This window comes from Malania oleifera, chromosome 10, assembly GCF_029873635.1.
Source record: "Malania oleifera isolate guangnan ecotype guangnan chromosome 10, ASM2987363v1, whole genome shotgun sequence".
NCBI lineage: Eukaryota > Viridiplantae > Streptophyta > Magnoliopsida > Santalales > Ximeniaceae > Malania > Malania oleifera.
Genome location: NC_080426.1, coordinates 18,783,506 through 18,804,768, shown reverse-complemented (window position 1 = coordinate 18,804,768; position 21,263 = coordinate 18,783,506). Strand labels below are relative to the sequence as shown.

General features: G+C 34.1%; 2 protein-coding genes across 2 annotated transcripts in view; both read right to left on the bottom strand.

The window, feature by feature from the left end:
* Positions 1 to 8,187, bottom strand: part of LOC131165591 (dihydrolipoyllysine-residue acetyltransferase component 1 of pyruvate dehydrogenase complex, mitochondrial) — a 35,804-nt gene extending 27,617 nt beyond the window's left edge. The window contains exons 1-4 of the mRNA XM_058123522.1: positions 7,805 to 8,187; positions 868 to 918; positions 203 to 254; positions 95 to 128 (exon numbers count right to left, since the gene is read on the bottom strand). Coding sequence (XP_057979505.1) covers positions 95 to 128; positions 203 to 254; positions 868 to 918; positions 7,805 to 7,911 — 244 coding nt within the window. The 5' untranslated portion in view covers positions 7,912 to 8,187. The remainder of the gene's footprint in view (positions 1 to 94; positions 129 to 202; positions 255 to 867; positions 919 to 7,804) is intronic.
* Positions 8,188 to 16,692: 8,505 nt separating this feature from the next.
* LOC131165589 (large ribosomal subunit protein eL24-like) lies at positions 16,693 to 20,486 on the bottom strand. The gene is made up of 5 exons (XM_058123521.1): positions 20,269 to 20,486; positions 17,904 to 17,979; positions 17,481 to 17,582; positions 17,254 to 17,402; positions 16,693 to 17,047 (listed from the first exon to the last, which is right to left on the bottom strand). The coding sequence occupies exons 1-5, from the start codon at positions 20,277 to 20,279 to the stop codon at positions 16,885 to 16,887; spliced, it is 501 nt and encodes a 166-aa protein (XP_057979504.1). The 5' UTR covers positions 20,280 to 20,486; the 3' UTR covers positions 16,693 to 16,884.
* Positions 20,487 to 21,263: the final 777 nt, after the last annotated feature.

Sequence of the window (21,263 nt, the reverse complement as noted above, 5' to 3'; positions counted from 1 at the left end):
CAAGCCCTTTAGAGCCACAACAGTAGAATCCAATAGATACACATAGACATAATCTATAATGAGAGATTCAAAAGAAAGCAGTAGAAATATATACCTGCGGACGAGAAACGCCGGACACCAGTTTGCAACTGTAAAATGGCAGTTAGCATCAGAACCAACCTCACTATAAAATAGAATTTATTACCGTAATTTAAAAACTAACCTTCACATTGGAAGAATTATCATGAACTGTGACCAAAGATAAAGACACATTCCTGATAAACTTCATCATCAGTGAATTGCAAAAAAAAAAAGGCAAAATGAAAAATATAACAATGACAAGGACCTAATACAGCTAGTTGGTTAGCACAAATTTATACCTGATCACCAGCCCACCCAAATCACCAAACTCGAACTTGATTATACATTGATTAAGTTTTCTGATATTTGGGCTGGTTTCAGGTTGAAAACATGATGCCACATATTCACAATTCACAAACAATTTAAGCACCATAAGCTGAATCTAAGAACTTGGCCAAGGGCTATGTAAAGTCTAGAACTCATAATTTCAGTGCCACAATAGGTCTGAACTCTGAACTCAATGATATTCAGGTTGAGTTGGTTCTCCACTTGGTGTTCAAGAGCTCAACTTGCTTTAACTTTAAAATCATAGCAACCAACACAAAATGGTCGCTATTCCCAAAATAAGCTCCAACTTGTTCATAGACAAACCACCATAATTCTTGACTTAGAAATAAGAATCTTACAAGAGGAACTATTAAAAGATATTATCTTGAGAATCTGGATATATATGAGAGATAAAACTACATAAAGCCACAATAACAAAGTTCTGCAGGAACAACAAATTGAAGGTCAAATGATGCAAACCTCAACACAGCACCATCGCCATTGACCAAAGAATTACAAACAAGGGGAGTGCTGCACAACAAAGTCAACAATAAGAAAATGCAGAGGTTACAACTGCACATGCATGGGAAACTAGGACCATAATTTTCTTTTTGAGATAGAAAAAGAAGAATAAAGCACAAGAGCAGGAAAACAATGGGACTATATATTCACTAAGAAAGCAATCACACAATCAATCATCTGTTTCTTCTTAACCAAAAGTACACTGAAACTCTGAAAGCACCGAGACAAGGAATACAACCACACCCAAAACCAATCAGTACAGTTGTCAAATCAGATTCGAATCATGAATTGAAATCTTAATTTTGTAAATTGAGAATCAAAATTGAACTGGAAGAAACTTCCAAAAAAAAAAAATGTAGCACAATATATGTATATATCTAAAACAAACAAAACACATTAAAAACGAAATCTATTAATGAAAATTGAATGATCACGTGACCTTTTGTTGGTCCATATCATGATTCACGTGCCCTAAGATGCATACATTCACACTTACGTATGAATAAGAGAAAGTTGAAAAAGTAAACGTAGCTCACTTTTGAAATGTCAAAAGTTTAAAAAGTCCCTGTATCTGAAAACTTCTAGCTACCCAATAAACTAGTCTTATGTGAATCTGTGTGGGCATCTGTGGAGAATCAAACAAGTGAAGACTTTATAGGATTGCCAAACTCTAGGGAAAGCAAGATTAAGAAATCTAAATTTGTAAAACAGTTCAATGAGAGATAAAAGTATAATGTTATTTTGTTTCTAAAGGCTCTTTGAAAAATTTTTAAGGCTTTTGTGTTAAAAAAGTGATGAATTGGGAATCAAATCATTAAAATGTTATTTTAATACTATTTTAAAGAGTTTGGTTAACTAGGAATCAATTGGTTCCCTTATTTTTTATCGCCTGCTAGATTCAAATCAATGGGCTAGTAACTTCAATTGAATCATGTTATTCAACTAAATAATCATAGTACTGTACTATTTTCACAACTTTAATTTTAAAAACAACAACATGCACATATGTTTGTATGTGTGTAAGTGTGCTGCATGCCCTAGGTCCTAATTCCATAGACATGAAAATTAATATATAAATGCTCATCCGTGCATGAATTTCCCAACAGTGGATGAGGTCATTATGCACCTCCTGCCTTTATATTGTACTATAAGGGTGGCATCTGCAATGTAAATGTAATTAAAATTATAATTTTTAAATAATTAATCATACCCAAAATTGTAGGAATCATGATAGAAGTTGGAAGAAAATTTTTTGGAGAGTGGAAGTCGGAGGTGGTTTTCTTTTGGAATTTATGGTTTTAAATAACAGTAGTTGTCTGTGTGATGGTAACTGTGGCAGCCGTCAGTCATTATGTAATAAGTAACAGACACTACATCTATGAATTCATTTTTCGCATTAGCAAACTTCTTAAAAACATATAGATTCACATGTTTTGATCCCATAATCCGACATACTAATGCTTTAACTGAGTTCTAGTAAATTCTATTCAATTTAAATATAACATATACAAAAAATTATTGGATGTCATCTTGGTTGCTTTAGTTTCTTTTGGAAAGAAAAAGCATGCATTTTGCTACTTTTAACTACTTCATTGATTATAGGTGAAATTCGAACTAAGAAATCATAAATATAAAGACATATAAAATCTAGCATGCCATCTTTTGTGCTCATTTTGTCTTCAATAGAAAGTTTTCCAAACAAAAAAAAGTTAAGAGAGTTTTATTTTCTTTTTTTTTTTGGCTAGGTGAATGTTCATATGTTAAACAAGAAAAAAAAATGCAGTAGAAAAACCAAAAAAAAAAGAACTTAGAAAACGAGCATATGTGATTTAATGAAAGAAAAGATGGTTTATTTCAATGGCAGTTGTTTTAAAATGCATACTAAATGTCAAGGAAAATAAACTCAAAAAAGAATTTTCTTTAAAAAAAAATCACTAGTTAAATAAACCAACTTAAAATTGAGTTTCTAAGCTTCAATAAGGGAAATGATGGTGAAAAATGCAAAATAAAGGACTCAAAAACCTGTTTTAGTGGGTGTTTAATAAAATTAAGCAACAAGTGATGAATACTAAATAAAGTTCTGAATCTATGAACCGGGTTATAAATATCACTAGAACCAGTCTCTGAATCTGAGCACTGAAATATTTGAACGTTTGGTTAACTAAGCTCTGAATATTTGTGTTTTCCCATGTTAACCCTTCACACTGTCAAAATGTTAAATTTAAAGAAAATATTAAAAAATGCATGTTAACCCTTCATGTATAAGGCATTTTACAAATATATGTGTACACATCTATCGGGGCAATCACCCCACCAAGAAACCTCTTCATTCAAATGTTTAAGTTTCCATAAATTAAAAATTTACAAAAAGGGGGGGGTGGGGTAAGAAATAGCTACAGCCATCCATCATTGCACCGACAGAGGAGATGTATATACATACCAAAGAAGAGATCTGCGAATACTGGAATGTTTAAGAAATTTTGAAAGATTAAAAAATTTCGAGTAAAATTGACAACAAATCTGAACCACTCTCAACTTAAATCTAAGGAGAGAATTATTGCCTGATCTGTGTGGAGCTCCATGTTACAAGCTCCAAAACCTTATGAACAGGGAAGGGTCTCTTGCATGAGTTGCACCCCTTCACCAAAAGCTTCCATGTCCATACCTCCTATACATCAACTTTTCAAAGTATTTCCTTTTACCAAAGATAGATGAACAGTTGGATGTTGCATGAGAGGAGGAGGTCTAAGAGGAGAAGAGGCAGTGGTATTGCATGAGGGGGCTGTGTCACAAGAGAGGATAAGAGAGAGGGACATGTTGGCCTAACTAGGTTTTTCAATCTTATTTTGATGATAACAAATGTAGATGGTTTAACATGTGTTGTTGAGTGATTTTGTTTCAGGAATACATATCTCAATACAAGAGAAAGAAGCTATAAATCAAAGCCACATCAAGAGAAAGCTTCTCAAATAAATCAAGTATCAAAAGACTAAAGCTTGAAGATAAAGAGAAACTCAATGAAAAAGAGAAACTCAATGAAAATCTCAGTATCTCAAAGCTTGAAGAACAGAAGTATGAAGAGTTGAAGTGTTCAAGAATGGCAAAAAGCTTAGAAGTCTTTATGTAAGTGCTTTAATATTTAAATATCCTTTGAAATATTGTTGAAGCTCTTTAAGGGACAAATATGAACTTAAGAAACTCATTTTTAAATCCCTAAAATATTTTATGAAAAATTAAATCATAAGTGTAAAGCAAAAATGGAAAAATCAAAAAAAAAAAACCAGTCTTTTGTCTATCCAGCCGACTGACCTAGCAAAAGCAAAATTACCCAGTCGACTAACTCAAAATGAACTGTGTCTCGCCAGCCGACTGACAATTTCTTGAACTAAATTCTGAGAGACAAAATGGTGTCAGCCACTTGTCCAGCCGACTGACCCTGTGATTTTTGAACTACGCAGTCGCCTATCCAGCCAACTGACTCCACGAGTTTTGTTTTTTAAAACTCCAACAGGCAAATTTCAAATTTTGGTTTTTCAAAATATGAACGTTGTAAAAACTTTGGAAACACTCATAGTGACTTGGGGAACAAGGAAACTAGTCCTAGAATGCCTATAAATACCTCTTTGAACCCAAGAATTATATAACAACAAATTATACAACACACTTGTATAAAATCTCTCAATCACTTTCAAAGTCTTGAATTGTTCAAACTCTTACTGGAAAGAGAACATCTGAATTGCTGCTGAAATATCTACCAAAGGTTCTCATACTAAATTTTTTCAAAGCACAAAGGAAATCTTGGTGAATTCTACTCTTGAGCTTCAATTCTATTTCTTAGTGGTATTTAAATTATTGAAGTACCTAGAGCTGAAATTGTACTAATCTACTCTGTTTTGAGAGTGCTTTGTAAGCAGTACTTTCTTCATATTTTTGTGTAGTTCTTGAACGGTTCGAGGTGTTCGGATCGTTGGCTAAGCAAGGGGGTATTGCTTAGAGAGGCGGGCTCTAGCCTAGTTAAGGAGTGACCAAATAAGGGTATATCGCTTGGAGAGGCAAGCTCTAGCCTATTTGAAAGAGTGACCGAGTGAGGGGATATCGCTTGGAGAAGGCGGGCTCTAGCCTTAACAAAAGAGTGTGTAAAGGTTTGTTCCACCCATTAATGGAACAGGTTTAGTGAATCCTTTAGTAGTTTTGCCAAAGGCAAGAACGTAGGCTGTGTTGAAGCCGAATCTCGTAAAAATCCTGGTCTCACTCTCTCTTTCTCTTACTTTTAATTTTTAGTACATATTTCAATTGTGTGGATGGTTTAAATTTGAAATCATATATATTACGTAAACTTGGAAATCAAACAAACTCAAAGTTTAATTTTGATTTGGGATTGCGGAAACCGAAAGGGAGTACGTTGGTTAAACCATTCTTTGTGAAAATCTTACGGGAGTACGTTACTTGGTTAAACACCCAAAGATAAATTTATCAAGAGTTTATTTGAGTTCTAAAGTTTTAAATCGAGTGTGAATATTGTGTGGATTGAGAAAGCTAAATTATTATCAAAAGTGATTGCATTTACAACAGGGCTGCACACAAGTTGAAAAAGCTAAGAATTTCAACGTATATCTTGACCGAATGTGTTTGATTGGTTTGGATAGTGTGGTTGATTGAAAAATTGATTGTATTGGTTACTTGGTTGTTTTATTAATTGTGTTGTTGATTATACAAAGAGATTAAGTTGTTGTGTGATTAGCAAACTAAACAAACAAGTTAAAGAATTAGTTAAAGAATTAAAAGAAGTTAAAAATTCTTAAAAGGAGTTAAAAGAAAATTTTAAAATCCAATTCCCCCCCCCCCCCCTCTCTCTTAGGAAGCTATTCCTAATTTCAGGGCAAATGCATCAAAATGGGTTATTTAGTTGGTGCTAACCGAATCAGGAAGGGAGCATTCACTAGTTCGGTAAGAAGACTTTCAACACCTATTCAGAAGTTAACCAAACAACACATGTTCACTTAATATTAGACCATTAATAGGTTCGCCTTTATTTAGAGGCTATTAAGTACAAACAAATGCCCTTTTAGTCATTTGCAACCAGTCTAGCACTGTAATGGACCGTAACAGCTTGTAACAGCACTGTAACAGTTCATAACAGCCATTACTATAACACCATAACAACTGTTATGGTTGTCGAACTCAAACAGAGTACCTCGGAGATATTGCCCCGTAACAATCTCGGAAGCCACCGATACTGTTACATAACGTCCATAACAGCCATTATGCACCAATTTTTAAAACCATACCAATAAGCCTATGAATCCTGTTATATCCTTAATTGGCTATTAGCATCATCAGTATTTCTGGGCAAAAAAAAATTATGGGGAGCACCGAGCGGTTGGTTTTCTATATTAATATAGATTTGGCAGTTCAATTGTTAGATAAAAATAGAATTTAGCAAGTGATAAAAAACAAAAGGTTTAAAATCTTTCATTCATGCTAATCATCTACCCACACAATATTCTCACTAAGAATCATCTAGTAGTAGGTTTACACAGCTCTAAATGTCCTGCAGGGATGCCACGAGGTGAACAATTTCAGCAACAATCTCAACTAGGCAAATACTTGGGCACTGTTTTTTTTCTGTCCAAGCACTTAAATATTTGGACAGTCTAAGGGTGGAATCAGACAGCTTGACTAGGCAGACTGACCACTCAACAGAAATGGAGAACGAAAAGAAATAAACAACCTGCAAGATAATTAAACTAAAAGTACTGTGTCTAAATGGTGTAATCGTCAAGGAGCACAGAATCATTTTTTTTTTTTTTCATGATTATTTTGAATAATGGTGTCCACGCATCATGAAACAATAGTTTAACATTAATCTCAGTTACTTGGTTCCATTATATAAGTGTTATTTACACTAAATCCGTATTTCCTCCCATCAGTTAGGCTAGGGCAACAGAGCAACCCCCCCCCCCCCCCTGGGGCGCTCCCTTTTATGTATTTTATATTTTGGGGTTTTTTTTTTAGGTCAAGCCATGGCAACATTGACTTTCCTAGTTAATTTAATACTGATTGAAAAGCCCGTGTACATCCAAACTCATGGCTTGTTGAGGTTATGCATTTTTAGTGAATGTATTTAGAGTGAACACTCTATTTGAACAACTTCCTTCATGGACATGGTTTCTAGCATAAACACCTATTGCGTCTAATTACACAAGCCTCCCTCAATTCTTTCATCACTCAATTGGTTTGTTGAATAACACATGTTATTAAAATAAGGAATTCCTACTTAAGATCAAAAAAAAAAAAAATGGGGGTGAGTATTCCAATTTCCGCCCAATGTACCCAGCACATTATGTGGATGGGAGGCTCTACAATGGCAGAGATACCGTGTTATCTTCTCAATGTATTCTCTAAGTTTTATATGCATTACTTCGTAAGCACATAAAATTAGTAGAATCACCGCCCACCGTTTTTATAACCAAACAGAATTACGAAGGTTATGCAACTAGGCATTCCAGAAGCATAGCAGTATCACAATTACAGAGACAATCCCACTACCGTGCCCAAATAACATCAACTTATTTCCAAATTATGATTTAATCTACGTAGCTCAGCACACCCCCACCTACCCCCCCCCCCCCGCCCCAAAAAAAAAGAAAAAAAAAAAAACCAAACCAACAGTCAGTTTGCATCATTGTTTTAATCAAATCTAAATCCACTGATAATAATCAGAATAGCTGAATACAGTCAATCACTGCGTATCATATCAGAACAGAAAGAAGCATATGCAAAGCAGTCGAGCATCCGAAAATGGGACAAACGGCGAAATGTTGAAATGAACAATTATAGCATCTTACAGAAAACGCCCTCACACACGCACCCCCAGAGAGAGAGAGAGAGGTACCTAATGAGGGATCTGTGGGAAGAGCTGGAGGAGGAGGATAGGAGGCGGGCCCTGAACAGAGAAGCGGAGCGGGAGATCACGTGATGGCGAAGCCGCGACAGCGCCATGTCTCATCACAGAGAGAGAGAGAGAGAGAGAGAGAGAGAGAGAGAGAGAGAATGGGCTGGTTCAGTTCAGCAATTGAAATGATTTGTGAATTTGGGCTTGTGGAACATTGACTGAAGAATCCTTCCTGGACCGCATGGCGATTGGCGAGCTCCGTTTTGGCAGAGGCGGCCGGTGCTAGCCAAATTTGTATTTGATCCCTCAGGCCACTAGTCCACCGGATCCCCTAATTATTTTAGAGGTAATATTTAATTAAAGGACTCTTTATTTCAAGATTTGCCAATTCTAGCGAAAAAATTGCTAGCAATTGTGAGTTTCAGTTATAATTATTTTCAAATAAATTTAATTTAAATGAATCCTATTTGGATTCGTGAAGTTTTGCCTATGTTTGGAGAGCTTTAGAATTTGAAATTATATTAAGTTTGAAAAGAATGTACTATAAAATTGTATTGAAATTTATTCAAATCCAAATCCAACATCCGAAATGCCTATTCCGAAAGTTGTTGAGCGAAAAAATTCATTTACATTGCGTTTGGAAGCACGAATTTCAAATTTTGGGTTTGCATTTGAATAAATTTGAACAAATTTTAATATAATGTTATATTGTATTTTATCCAAATCCAATATAAATCCAAATTCAAAACCTCTCCAGGCATAGAGTTAGAGTTTTGTACACTCATTGTTACTTTTTTCATATAGGTTGAATATTATAGTCTCAAATTCATGTCTATAAATGCAATATTAGAAAAATATATTTCTCGAAATATGGTTTGTATAGGTTTAAAATAAAATAACATAAAATTACATGACCTTTTTCTCAATTCATATAAATTTAAAATTCAAACCTTAAAACTCATACAATCAAATATTAACTTTACGTGATTAGTGAATATGAATTTGGAGTTATAAATTTGAAATTGCATGATTTGATTTTTTGGATTTGATGGAAATGCATTTTATTTTTTAAGAAGATATTATTCTAGTAAATCAAAGGCTTGCATACACTAATATATGAGTCAAGTTTGTTCAAGAATTATATTTATCTTTAACTACTTATTTTGTATACATGAAAAAAATAATCATTATAGAAATAATAGCATCTGTTTTATTGTTTGAGTGTGGTAATGCCTTTGTTTAAAATGGGAATGACTCTTTCCTTAGTTTTATGTTTTCTAGTGTCACAAATAGAATGGCATAGAAAGCTCTAAAGGAAAAGTGTGAAGTGTTTAATTTGTGACAACTTGGTTTAAGTTAGATTACAAGAAATAACATAGAATAGTGCAAAAAGGATCAACCCCCTCCATATGTCCATTTGTTTTATAAAAATAAAACATGTAACAAATGGATCTCACTCTTTGTATATTTGATAGTAATGAATGTAGGATTCATTTATCGTATGTTTAACATCTAGAAAACAGACAAGCAGATAGGTTAAGTGGCAAGTCCCATGCATGTATAATTTATCGGAGATAATTCAATTCTCATCTTAATTAACTCTTTCATTTCTCTCGAGAATTGAGTTCAAAATTTATAACATGAAAGTAACAAACTTTAACTAATAAAAAGCTAAAATATTGTTTCTAAATGTATTCCTATTCATTTTGGATATTGTAAATGTCACGCCCTGAACCTCGAAAAGGGGTCCAAGGGTGAAAATGTAATCTAACATGTCCCTGTATCCGATAAAACATACAAAGACACAGTATAATGGATGAGGGTCCGACCCCAAGGGGTTCCCAGGCACCCTAAACACATCCAGTCACAAATATATACGCAGCAGAAAAAGGTCATCTATATACACATATGTAAAAGCATACCAGAGTCTATAGAAGAGCATAACATGGCTCTATCAAAACGTACAAACGAGTGCCCAAACACATCTCAAAATGACAACCCACTAAAATACAGTCCTAGCACTTACCCAAACACTAACCGCAGTACACCGGCCACTACGCTCCCTATACCAGGACGCTAGTTCCGGTTACTCGAAGGACTTGTAAAAATGTACGTACAGCAGGGGTGAGACACCTCTCAGTAAGGAAGAACACAAGCTATATCGGTGTGTGATATTTGAGTGTTATCATGATACAACATACACGCAGTTGAATGCAATCCAGTACTAGTTTACACAGTGCATACACGCACACACAACACATGATCAGCAATCCTAGTGTCGTCACACCCTTCGGCCCGAAGCCGGTCTGCGACAATCCGGTGTTGGCCCGTAGCCAACTCGCGAAGCATGGCTCCACCAACACATGGCTAGTCCTCGACTCTCATGGCATCGTACCGGCGCTAACTGGTGGATCCACACCCTTCGGCCTAATTTGCTGGAATAGGCTCACGCCCTCGAATATAGAGCTGGACACTCTCAGTACCTGGAACAATTTTGGAACCTAATTCCTACTAGCATTTCAACATATCACACACACATGCATGCTCTTATAACCAAACAAACCACACCCATTTGGTAATCTAAAATATGGTTTTTCAAACAAATACAGTTTAAACAAGTCAATGCATGACCATCCCAATATCATAGTATAAATCAACATATACCCTATGTTTTCAACAAAACCCGGGATGCAACCCGTCGCCCCTTTTTCCTAAAACTATAATAAATAAAAACTCATAGTTTTCCTCGTTAGATTCCCCTAAATAAGTAGCCAAAACACACACAGGAGCATGAACCACAGTTTCACCAAGTCCGATTTCAAAAATAACCAATATAAACATAGTTCTCCTTACCTTTTCCTCGAATAGCAAATCCCGAACTCCAAGGCCCCTAAACAGCGAATCAAGTTCCAAAACCTACAAATTACAATACAGAATATACTCACAAGACAATTACCTACAAAACTACAGGATTAGAATTGAAAACCGAGCCTGACCTCGATTTTACGCCGAAACCCGAAAATCTCCGAAACGAGATTCCGATCCGTAGAAATTGTAGAGAATCCTTCCACGATCCTTGTGGTAACTTCAAATTTTTGATTCCATCAACGATCAGCGAAGAAATCTAGAGAGAGAGAGAGTAGGGAGAGGTTTAGAGAGAGAGAGAGAGAGAGAGAGAGAGAGATAGGATTGAGTTTTCTTAATGAAGAAGTAATGAAATTCTCTATTTATAGCCCTTTGACCCGGCCCAATTCGTCAACGAAATGGTGCCTCCGTCGATGAATCTTTCACCGATTCGTAATGAAATTCTTTATTTATAGCCCTTTGACCCGGCCCAATTCGTCAACGAAATGGTGCCTCCGTCGATGAATCTTTCACCGACTTCGTCGACGAATCGGTGACCTCGTCGACGAATCTGAGATCGTCGGTTTTTCCGAGACTCCTCGGCTTCTCCTCGTTGACGAGTCTTTGAATTTCGTCAATGAGAAGAACAAAGGCTTCATCGACGAAATATGTCAAATTCCCAATTTGCCCCTCTCTTAATCATTTTAACCTATTTATCACGATTCGGGTTCTTACAGTAAATATCCAATTTTATTCAGAGTTTTATATAGCAAAATGTTAGATTTTTGTTTCATTAATACAATAAAAAAATCAAGATAAACAAAATGAAAATTTAAAAAATATAAAACAACTCCATCTTGATGGGATAGTCTCCCAATGTAGGTACTTGCACACACATTAAAAAGGGTTAGCAATAGGTTAGTAAATGAAAATAAAACAAAATAAAAATCAGCTAATTTGTTTTAAAATTGATTGATCAATCAAAATTAATTGACATTCTTCCCTCTGACCTATAAATAGAGCTCTTTGGAATAATGGAGAGAGGGAAGAAAATTGATACTGAGAAAAGAAAGGTCAAGGATGAGATTGAGAAATTTAAAAGATGAGACAAGGCTTTGCCAAGTGGGAAAAGAAAGGGGAGCCGCTAGGGGTTACTGAAAAGCAGCAAAGAGAAGGGAGTAGAGGAAACATCAGAGGAGAAGAACTTGAAAAAGGGAGAGCTCTCTTGATAAAGACAATGGTTGGAGAGTGAAAAATCAAAGAGGTAAGTACTCTTAATTTTTCATGTATGCATGTGATTCTCGTCATTTTGATTAAATTTGGGTTTAATTGAGCAAATACTATAAAATGGTTGAAAATAGAAAAAAAAAATTGTGTGACAAAATCAGTTTGTAGAATTTTAGAATGTGTTTGATTTGCAAAATTGAAATTAATTTCTAAAAAAGTAGTCAATATCAATTTTAATACTAACCTAATTTTCCATTCAACCCTTTAAAAAAACAAATAGTTTATGATTGTGCATTTGGGGGGCGACGTGGCGTGATCCTAACAATCTAAATTGTGTTTTCTCTGGATGGTCGGATTGTTGCTACATTAGCGATTCGTATCAAAGCTCCTACACCTATCACCTTCTACCCACGTGGTGAGTAATGTCACATTGACACCACCCTGCCATGTGTCACCTCTTAATTTTAAAAAATAAAAATAAAAAATAAAAAAGATCAGAAATACCACCTATTGCCACTTGTCGTTGTCAGTAGCTAACATGTGGTAGCACATTTCCCCGCCTCTACTTTTGTTCTGAACCGGGTCAACCCGGTTCAAACTGATTGACCCAGTCTGACTTTCCTTGGATTGCCCATTTTATTTTTAAATTTATTAATTAATTTCTAATTAATTCTTAATTCAAACAATTTGAAAAAATAGTAAACAAAAAAATCAGAAAAATAAATATTTTTAAGTCAATTTTGACTTGGGAAATAAAATATAAATAAAAATAAAATACCAAAAAATAAATTGAATAAAATTCTCTTAAAATTCTAGAAAAATTTGAAATATATTTAAAATTCTAGAGAATTGTAGAAATAATTTGGAGCTTAGAGAATATTTTAGAAATCAAATTTTCTTAACTTCGATGCATTTGCAAGATTATTTTTGCATGTTCAGTATTTGTACATATCATGTTTTTTGTATGTGCATGTGTGTTTTGATGATAAAATAAAGGGTAAACAAGTATTTCAGACCTCACTAGCACCTACATCATTTCTAAAGGGGGTTTATCTAATAAAATCTTCTCATTTAGAGGTCTTATTAGAAATTTCAAAAGTGCATCAGATTTTACATTTTCTTTTGAACTTTAAATGTTCATTTGATTGTTTAGGAGTTAATTAAAAATTATATGATTCAATATGAGATAATTCATAGTTAATTAGATACCTTTCGTAGAACAGATGTGTAAGGTGTGCTAACGCCTTTCTATCACATAATTGTACTCTCGATCATAATTTTGGTAAATGCAAACCAACACTACTAGTTCCTTAACCTTAGGATTAATCTAAAAGCCAATCAACGAGTAGTAATTAGGTGAACTAACTACCTAGAAAAATTATAGGTTAGTGGCGAATCCATCGAACCATCAATATTATTATTACTTATTACCATTCCAGACTCCTTTTCTTGGATGTTGCGACAAATATTAATTTGGATAGTAAAAAGAACAAAAAGGGAAAATTAGCTTTTGAACGTCCAAGGTTTATATTTGGTTTAACAATTTAAGATGCCCTTGGAGGTTGTAAATAATATTATATTTTATCACTTAAGACTCCATTTGAAAGTTGGAAAATATTGGAAAAAAAATTTCAAAAACATTTTTCATTTTTTTTCATGTATAATCATCAAGGAATTCAATATATATATATATATATATATATATATATATATATATATTGTTGTTTATAGTGTGACTCTTATACTTCGAGAGTTTATAAACAAAAGGAAAAATATATGGATATAGTCTTGGTGCAAGGCAGTAACAAAGACTCGTCGACGATGAGATACCGAGAGTTAGGAAATCTTAGAGTTCAAAGTCTCATCGACGAGTGGACCGTCAACGAGTGGCTTTCTTTGGCTCGTCGACGAATGCCCTGTTCTCGTCGACGAAAGGTTGCTGGGTTGTGAGAAAAAATTTAAATTTTGAATTTGAACGTTGAAGTGGTTGGGTATTCGGAGGAAAACCTTCGAAGGGTTGTTATATATGTCATTCTGGGCATATTTAAACATGTAATCTAAGAGAGAGGTGAGAGAAGGAGAGAAGATCATTGAGTATATATCTTTAATTTTTATAGTGAAATATCTTGTCGATTGCTCTCGTGGATGTAGGTTTTGCCGAACCACGTAATTCCTAGTGTCATTACTCTTATCTTTACTCTTTTTACATTACTATGGTTGTGGAATGTTTTCTGTTTATCACTATTTTGATTGTTGCAAATACATATGTGTGATCTTTTACACAATGTTCATTCCGCTGCGCATTGTTGAGAGGGGCCGCCCTATTTTCACAACATATATATATATATATATATATATATATATATATCCAAATTAATGAAAAAAAATTAACTAATAAATGATTAACACATAATTTTCTTAATTTATAATTATATTATGTTAGAGCTGGGGGTAGAAGACAGCTGGAGATGCGTTACAAGCTAGGAGCTGAGTCAGAAACGCGGTGGAATTTATCTCTCCATTAATATCTTCGTTATAACTTCCATTTGTAATTGATTTCATTTAATTATGATTTAAATTCCAAGCCCTATAAATAGAGGGCTGTGGAAGATGTAAGTGTGTGCGTGTGCAGAAGTGTGAGAAGCTCAGAGAGAGCAAAGAGGAAGAAGGGAGGAAGAGAGAGAGACAGAATTGTAATATTTTCCAATGATAGTGAATATTTGGTGTGTGTTCCGTGGACGTAGGTCGTAAGTCGTTATTGACCGAATCATGTTAAAATTTTGGTGTCATTTTGATCTGAATGCTCACAAGTTCCTAACATATTGGAGGCTACATAACTATCTTACTGTGTAGTCTGACCCTCTTTGATCTAATAGATTTTGCACCAAGGCAAGTGAGGAGGGTAAAATATCTTCATTTTTGAGATTGCGATTTTCATTTTGATAATTATACCTACATTTAATCACAAATATTAGTAAATTTAAATATCTTACAAGTTTTTCTTATTGTACCTACATTTAATCACAAATATTAGTAAATTTAAATATCTTACAAGTTTTTCTTATTGTTTATACTTTTGAGTTCACATTTATTTCTCAACGGGCAATAGAAGTTGTTCCTAATTGTGAGAGGAGCTTGTGGCAAAAAATAAAAAAAGAAAAAGAAAAATTTTGAGAGCAAGAGATCAACTCTATCTTAATTTTGATGGCAATACGACAATAAGAATCCTTTCAAATGAAGGCGCAAAGAAAAGAGAGCTCAAATAATGACTTATTTGGTTTTTAAAGTGAAATAAAATTTCTGTCAGAATATATATATACCAAACCAACAGTTAAACAATTCAATCTTCCTAAGTTACTTATGTATTTTTATGCATATCTGCTTTTTTAATGATAAAATAACCATATTAATTTAAAAAATAATGAAAATAAAAAAGCACGTCGTGCTACACGAGATGCACGCTCCTATGGGTTATAGTATTAGGAGTAAACAGGTTTCAATTTTAAAAGTACAAACGCTGTGCACTCGCCGATACATTTATTATTAGAACACCCAGCCCATTTAAACGGCTCTTCTTATATTAGCACTGGAAGCTTGGTTTGAACAAGAACAAAGAGTTACGTGTTTGCATGAGAGAAATCGCAAGGGCAGAAAGACCATAACTGGTAGAGAGTGGAATGTAAAGTCTTATTCCAACATTTGATACCTTAGAAGAAAATGGATTAAAAAAAAATTATTAAACAAGTATATATAAAAAGACAAAAGACACCCACCTCTTGGTCCTCTTCTAAGATTTGATTAAAAGTCAAAAAATCTCCTCTCAAATTTTAAAAATTTTAGGGATCACCACCCCTAAGGTTTCAAGAATTTAAGAAACTTTCCATGAAGTTCTTTGAAAAAAAAACACAAACTTTTCCTTATATTTTTCCAAAAGATAAGTTGGAGATTAAGGGTCCGTTTGGATCAAAGAGGAAAGGAAAGGAAGACGAGGGGAAACTTATTTTCTTTTATATTTTTCTTCCCTATTAAATGCTACCAAAAAATAAAAGATTATTTTAATACGATTAGAAATTAAAAAAAAAAACTAAATATTAATGATATGTAAAATCAAATTTTTGTTTTAAATTTATGTATTTTTTATTTTCTCTATCCTCTTTAACCAAATATGAAAATGAAGATTTCTTCATATTTCCCCAAGTTCCCAAAAATTAAAACTTAAGAAAAGTCAATGGCATGTTTTGAAGTTTCAGGGGAAGTTAATGAAAATTTTAAAATCTCAATAAAAATTTCAATCATTTTATCAGACCTTAAGAAGGATCAATATATTTGGCCTTATATAAAATTATAAAGATCAATTCTATTTTATTTTACGCTGTTTCATCCTTGTATTCCAAACAAAACAAATCATAAATGAGCGCAGCACTCCGGAGCCATTGAAGGGATTTGGTGGGTATGTGTGCTTTCAGCTTTCCTCTTGTTAAACGCTGAACAAGTCTTAAATAGTCACGCTACTCGTGCAACAAAGCTCTTTCGTCATCCACAAAAAAATTAAGCATCACAGAGACAAAATAGCACTGGCTATATCACAATACGCGTACCTCTAACCCCTATGAATTGTGCTGTTTTTTTTCCCTTCCAAAGTATATTATGACCATCTGAACAAATGCGGCGCTAGGCGTTGTTGTGGAAGTAGAATGGGATAAAATGTTTGGAAGTGTTTCTATTGCTTCATAAGCCTATTAACCCCTATGAATTGTGCTGTTTTTTTCCCCTTCCAAAGTATATTATGACCATTTAATTCATAATTCCGCTCAACATTGTAAACTGTGAATCCACATTGATCAAGAATGCCTGGGTAAGTATCAACTTATGCGCTCCAAAAGAAACTTAAAACTGCAAAATTCATATGAAAAATACGACAGAAAACACGAATCTTTTTCAGAACATAAGCACAAGAAATAACAACAAAGTCTCCTCAACATGATTCCTCTTTTCCTAAAGTTGGAAGCTCAGCGCTTTCCACCACCTCCGCCTCCCAGCTTTTGGCCCCTGGGTGCAGCACCTCCTCCCTTAGGCATGCTTCCTCTACCAGTCTTCTGAGTCTTGGCCAAAACTTCTGCTTTCTTTGCCTTCTTTTCATCCTTCGTTTTCTTGATTCTCTCCTTTATCTCACTATTATAAAAAAAGCATTGTTCAGCAAATAAAATTACAAGAACAATCACAATAGAAAAAATGAAAATCATGCACTCTGTCAGTCCTGCCAGGGATCCCAGTAAAATCAAGCAGCAGTCTGGATAACCTCCCCCCCCCCCCCTCCCCCAATCAAAGAGACGGGAAAAAAAGTTACCAACTGCACCAGAGACTAGGAGAAAACATACCGGAGAGCAGCTTCACGAGCAGCATCCCGAACTTCTGGTTTTTCAGTTCTCTTCTTTTGGATGACTTCCAATGTAGCTCCAACTATGGACCTGGAATATGGCTTCTTGGTGGCACGACGCCTCTTCTTCACAGCCTCTGCAGCTATGTCCTGTGAGTTGCAATAAAAGCAGCAGATAAGCATATCCTCTCAACAAAGAAACCGAATAATTTACATAATGATTTCCACCTTCTTATGTTGCTTTCTGTACATTGCAGTCCAGGTGAGCTTTGAAGGCTTCAGGCGGTTGTGGAAGTATCGCTTACATTTCGAATTGGCAAATAGGAACACCTAAATCAACCATTAGGTTACATCAATGCACAAGCCCACAAATATACATAAATAAACTATAAATATTTGTATAAATATAGATGCAAAAAAAGGTTTCCATTCCTTTTTCCTTCTTTCTTTCTTCAGAGAGGGGGACAAAAATCCCCTCATATACCCATGCATAAAGAAAGAAAATAAAGCAAAAAACTTAGCCAAAAAAAAAAGGTTTACTCATGTTACCTCACAGTAAGGAATAAAAATAAAGCAAAATTAAAAAAAAAAAAAAAAGTAACATCACTTCTTTGATAACTGAAGCAAGTCACTTTATTTAAGAACCTATACCTGCGAATCCGCTCTAACAAATCTGATACCCTTACCAGGGTATATCTTTGCACCACTAAATCGACAAAGCTCTGTCCTGAAAACAAAAATAATAGTAAGTAAAGAAATTACCGGAAAACAATTGATGTACTAAAAATTAATCAATTAATGCTAAACCAAATGTGGTAATGAGGTACTGCCTGCAATAAAGTGACAAAGTAAATGAGATGATATAATAGCGCACAAATCAAAAGCTTCATTGTTATACTGCCCACAATAAAACCAATTAAGGCATCAGCAAACTATATTTTGGATCTTTCATTCAATTTTTTATCACTGGGATCATACAGCTAAGAGTCAAAATGAGATCTTATGGACCACCACATACTCAGAAGTTTGTGAGAATAGGATGATAAGTAATTAGGAAACATCTTAAGGTTTGCAATGCCTTTCATGATTCAGAACTTTATTTAATCCTAATTAGAACTCATGGGTCTAATGTCATTACATTAGATGGAATTCCCCCCCCCCCTGGTGAAACACCTTCAAACTCAACACAAATGGGTACCCAAAGGGAATCCCAGGCGAGGATTCTAGAGAAAGCAATGGAAGATAGACTATGGGGGTGCGCTAGCATGATTGAGGAATCTAAAAGTCTAGTGTCAGGACTTTGGAGCAACTGAAACAGATTGAATTCAGGATTGGGAGTCAGGAACATAGTAGCGGAGTCTGAATGAAGCACTGGCAACATGATAGACACCTTCTTTCAACTTCTCAGTCTGTCAAACATACCTATGCTGGCTCATTAGCCAAAATTGGCTTTGCAAAATTCAGAAAACCTTAAGGGAGGGGGAACATAAGAGCTGATTAGTTTTGCCTTGCTCAAGCACCCAGTCATTTCTTCTGCTTATCACCTGCACGTCTAAGACATCCAATTCTGGCTAATTACCTCAGTATGAGGCTTTTTTTTTTTTTCCCATTTGTACCCACAGAATCACTCAAAAAAAGTCAACATAACTGTGTGTAGATACAAAGTTACTATAAGGAACAATAAAATCTCAAGCACATTCCTGTAGTATCATGTGATGGGGAATTTCAATGTGGAATTTCACCAAAATTCAAGATTCTTAGAATACATTCCACTAAATCTATGTGTTTAGACAACAAAGCCCAATATTTGGAAAATCCACCTGAGATTTCACCATGGGATTTCAAAAACAAACCCCTACCCACTAAAAAAAGTGAAACCTAACCCGTTTAGCATAATTTTTTAAATTGCAAGTGGATCTAAAGAGGAATTTCAATCATTTGCAGAGGCTACCCCATACTTATTGTCACCCCGCACAATAATAAAATCCCCCTAAAAAGGATTTTTAATGATCTAAGAAAGCTGTAAACACTCCAGTCAAAACTTTCTTTAAATCCCATGAAATTTTAAACCTTGAATTAGTAAACAACTAAACATTGAAGTTTGAAATCCTCATCAAGAAAATTCATTAAACCCAACAGGCCCTTAATTCTCTTGCTGACCTTTTTCTTACTTCCTGGCAAGAAATGAAAACTTAGATTAACTAAACCAGCTAGTACCGCCTTAGGCTCAAAGCATTAGCATTTTTTTAAACTCCCAACAGTAAAATCAAACACTGAAGATTTTTTAAGTCTTCTTTTTCTATAATGTATACAAAGCATTGAAGCAAAATGAAGCATTAAGCTTCATTAAAAGGAATTATAGAGAAAAGCAGTGCATGCAACTGAAAATGAAGTCCAACACAATTGATGCTGTAAAATTGCTGAGGTACTCTCATTGAACTAGTCAATGAACAAAAGCCAAACAAAGCCAGTAAGTATAAAATCTCTAGATTATTGCCTGAAAATGGCATATCGCAGAAAGGAATCCCTTTTATGTCATTTTGAAGAAGTTGAGAACGTTTTTCGTGTGCAATTGTGTTTGTTGGACGTTTTCCAATACAATTTCTTCAAAATCTTTTGCAAAATCCCAGACGGTTTTGGAATCAATCAGGGGTAGTCACATAAAATTTCTTCCAAATAACATTCGGGACGGCGATTCATCCAAATCAGTAAAGCCATCATAAAGTCCTTGGCTAAAAGCTAGATAATCTATAACTCTCATACGAACACAATGGAAAAATCAAATGAAAATGATAACACAAGCTACGATTCGTAAATCGAAATAGCAACACCGTAGTAGGCAAAGATTCATTAAACGGATACGATTTGTGAATCGAAGTAGCTACATAGTGGCTAACATAGATTGATCAAATGGCTAAGAGCAAGTGGCTAAATCCACATGATGAACCAAACGTAATCATAAAAAATAAACAAAAGGAGAAAAAAGAAAAAAAAAAAAAAGGAACAATTGACGTACTTGAGAACCATGGCTGCTGCAGTTGCTCCTCTTCGTTTGCTCCTCTGGGAAAAGGGATAAGAAAAACCCTAGATTGAAACCCTAAATACTTCGAACTACAGGGGCAGGGGCACAAGGATTGGCCCTTGCCCTAAGAGAGATTTACAAGAATGACACGATGTATGGTTTTTAATATCGTCACTCACGCAGGTTGGCTTACTTTGTCACCCATTAAATTTTGATTCAATGGGGCGAATGGAAATAAAAACTTTAAAATAAAATTTAAAACTAAAAATTAAAAAATTAACAAGTTTAACAAATTAAAAACAAGTTAAAAGCTAAATTGAATGCTATGTGTATTTTTTTCACAAACTAAAATTAGCAAATTATCATATATTTATCAATTATTTGTACATTTTTAATGAACAAGTATTAAATAATTAAATTATATTAAATTATGATTAGAATAATATAAAATATAAAAGAATTAAAATTAAAATATACTATAAAAAATATAATACTTAAAGGTTCATTCTTTGAAAAACAAGAAACAATCCTAATGTTGAAAAATGATGAAATGATTTTTGAATATATATATATTTTTGAATATTTAGCAAATTTAAAAATATTTTTTATTTTTGCTTTGAATTATATTTTTTCACTAGATGATTCAATCTGTAAAATTTTAGATATTATACAAGGCAACAAGTTAACACAAATGAAAAATAAAAAAGTAATTGTTACAATAACTTAAAAGTAATGACAAAATTTGAAATTAGCAACACATACAAACATGTTGCATCATATTATATACTAAATCATATTCTTGATATTCATACACTCATTTGTAGCATGCTCACGCACTCATTTGTACCATCCACTGTCTTTCTTAGTTATCCTTCAAAATTTGCTTCAAAATTTTGGCTTATGGCAAAATTAGAGGATTGCAACTATTGCAAGTTTTTTCAAATCTTCAATATGCTTCTTCTATTAATCATTTGATGGAGATAAGTGTA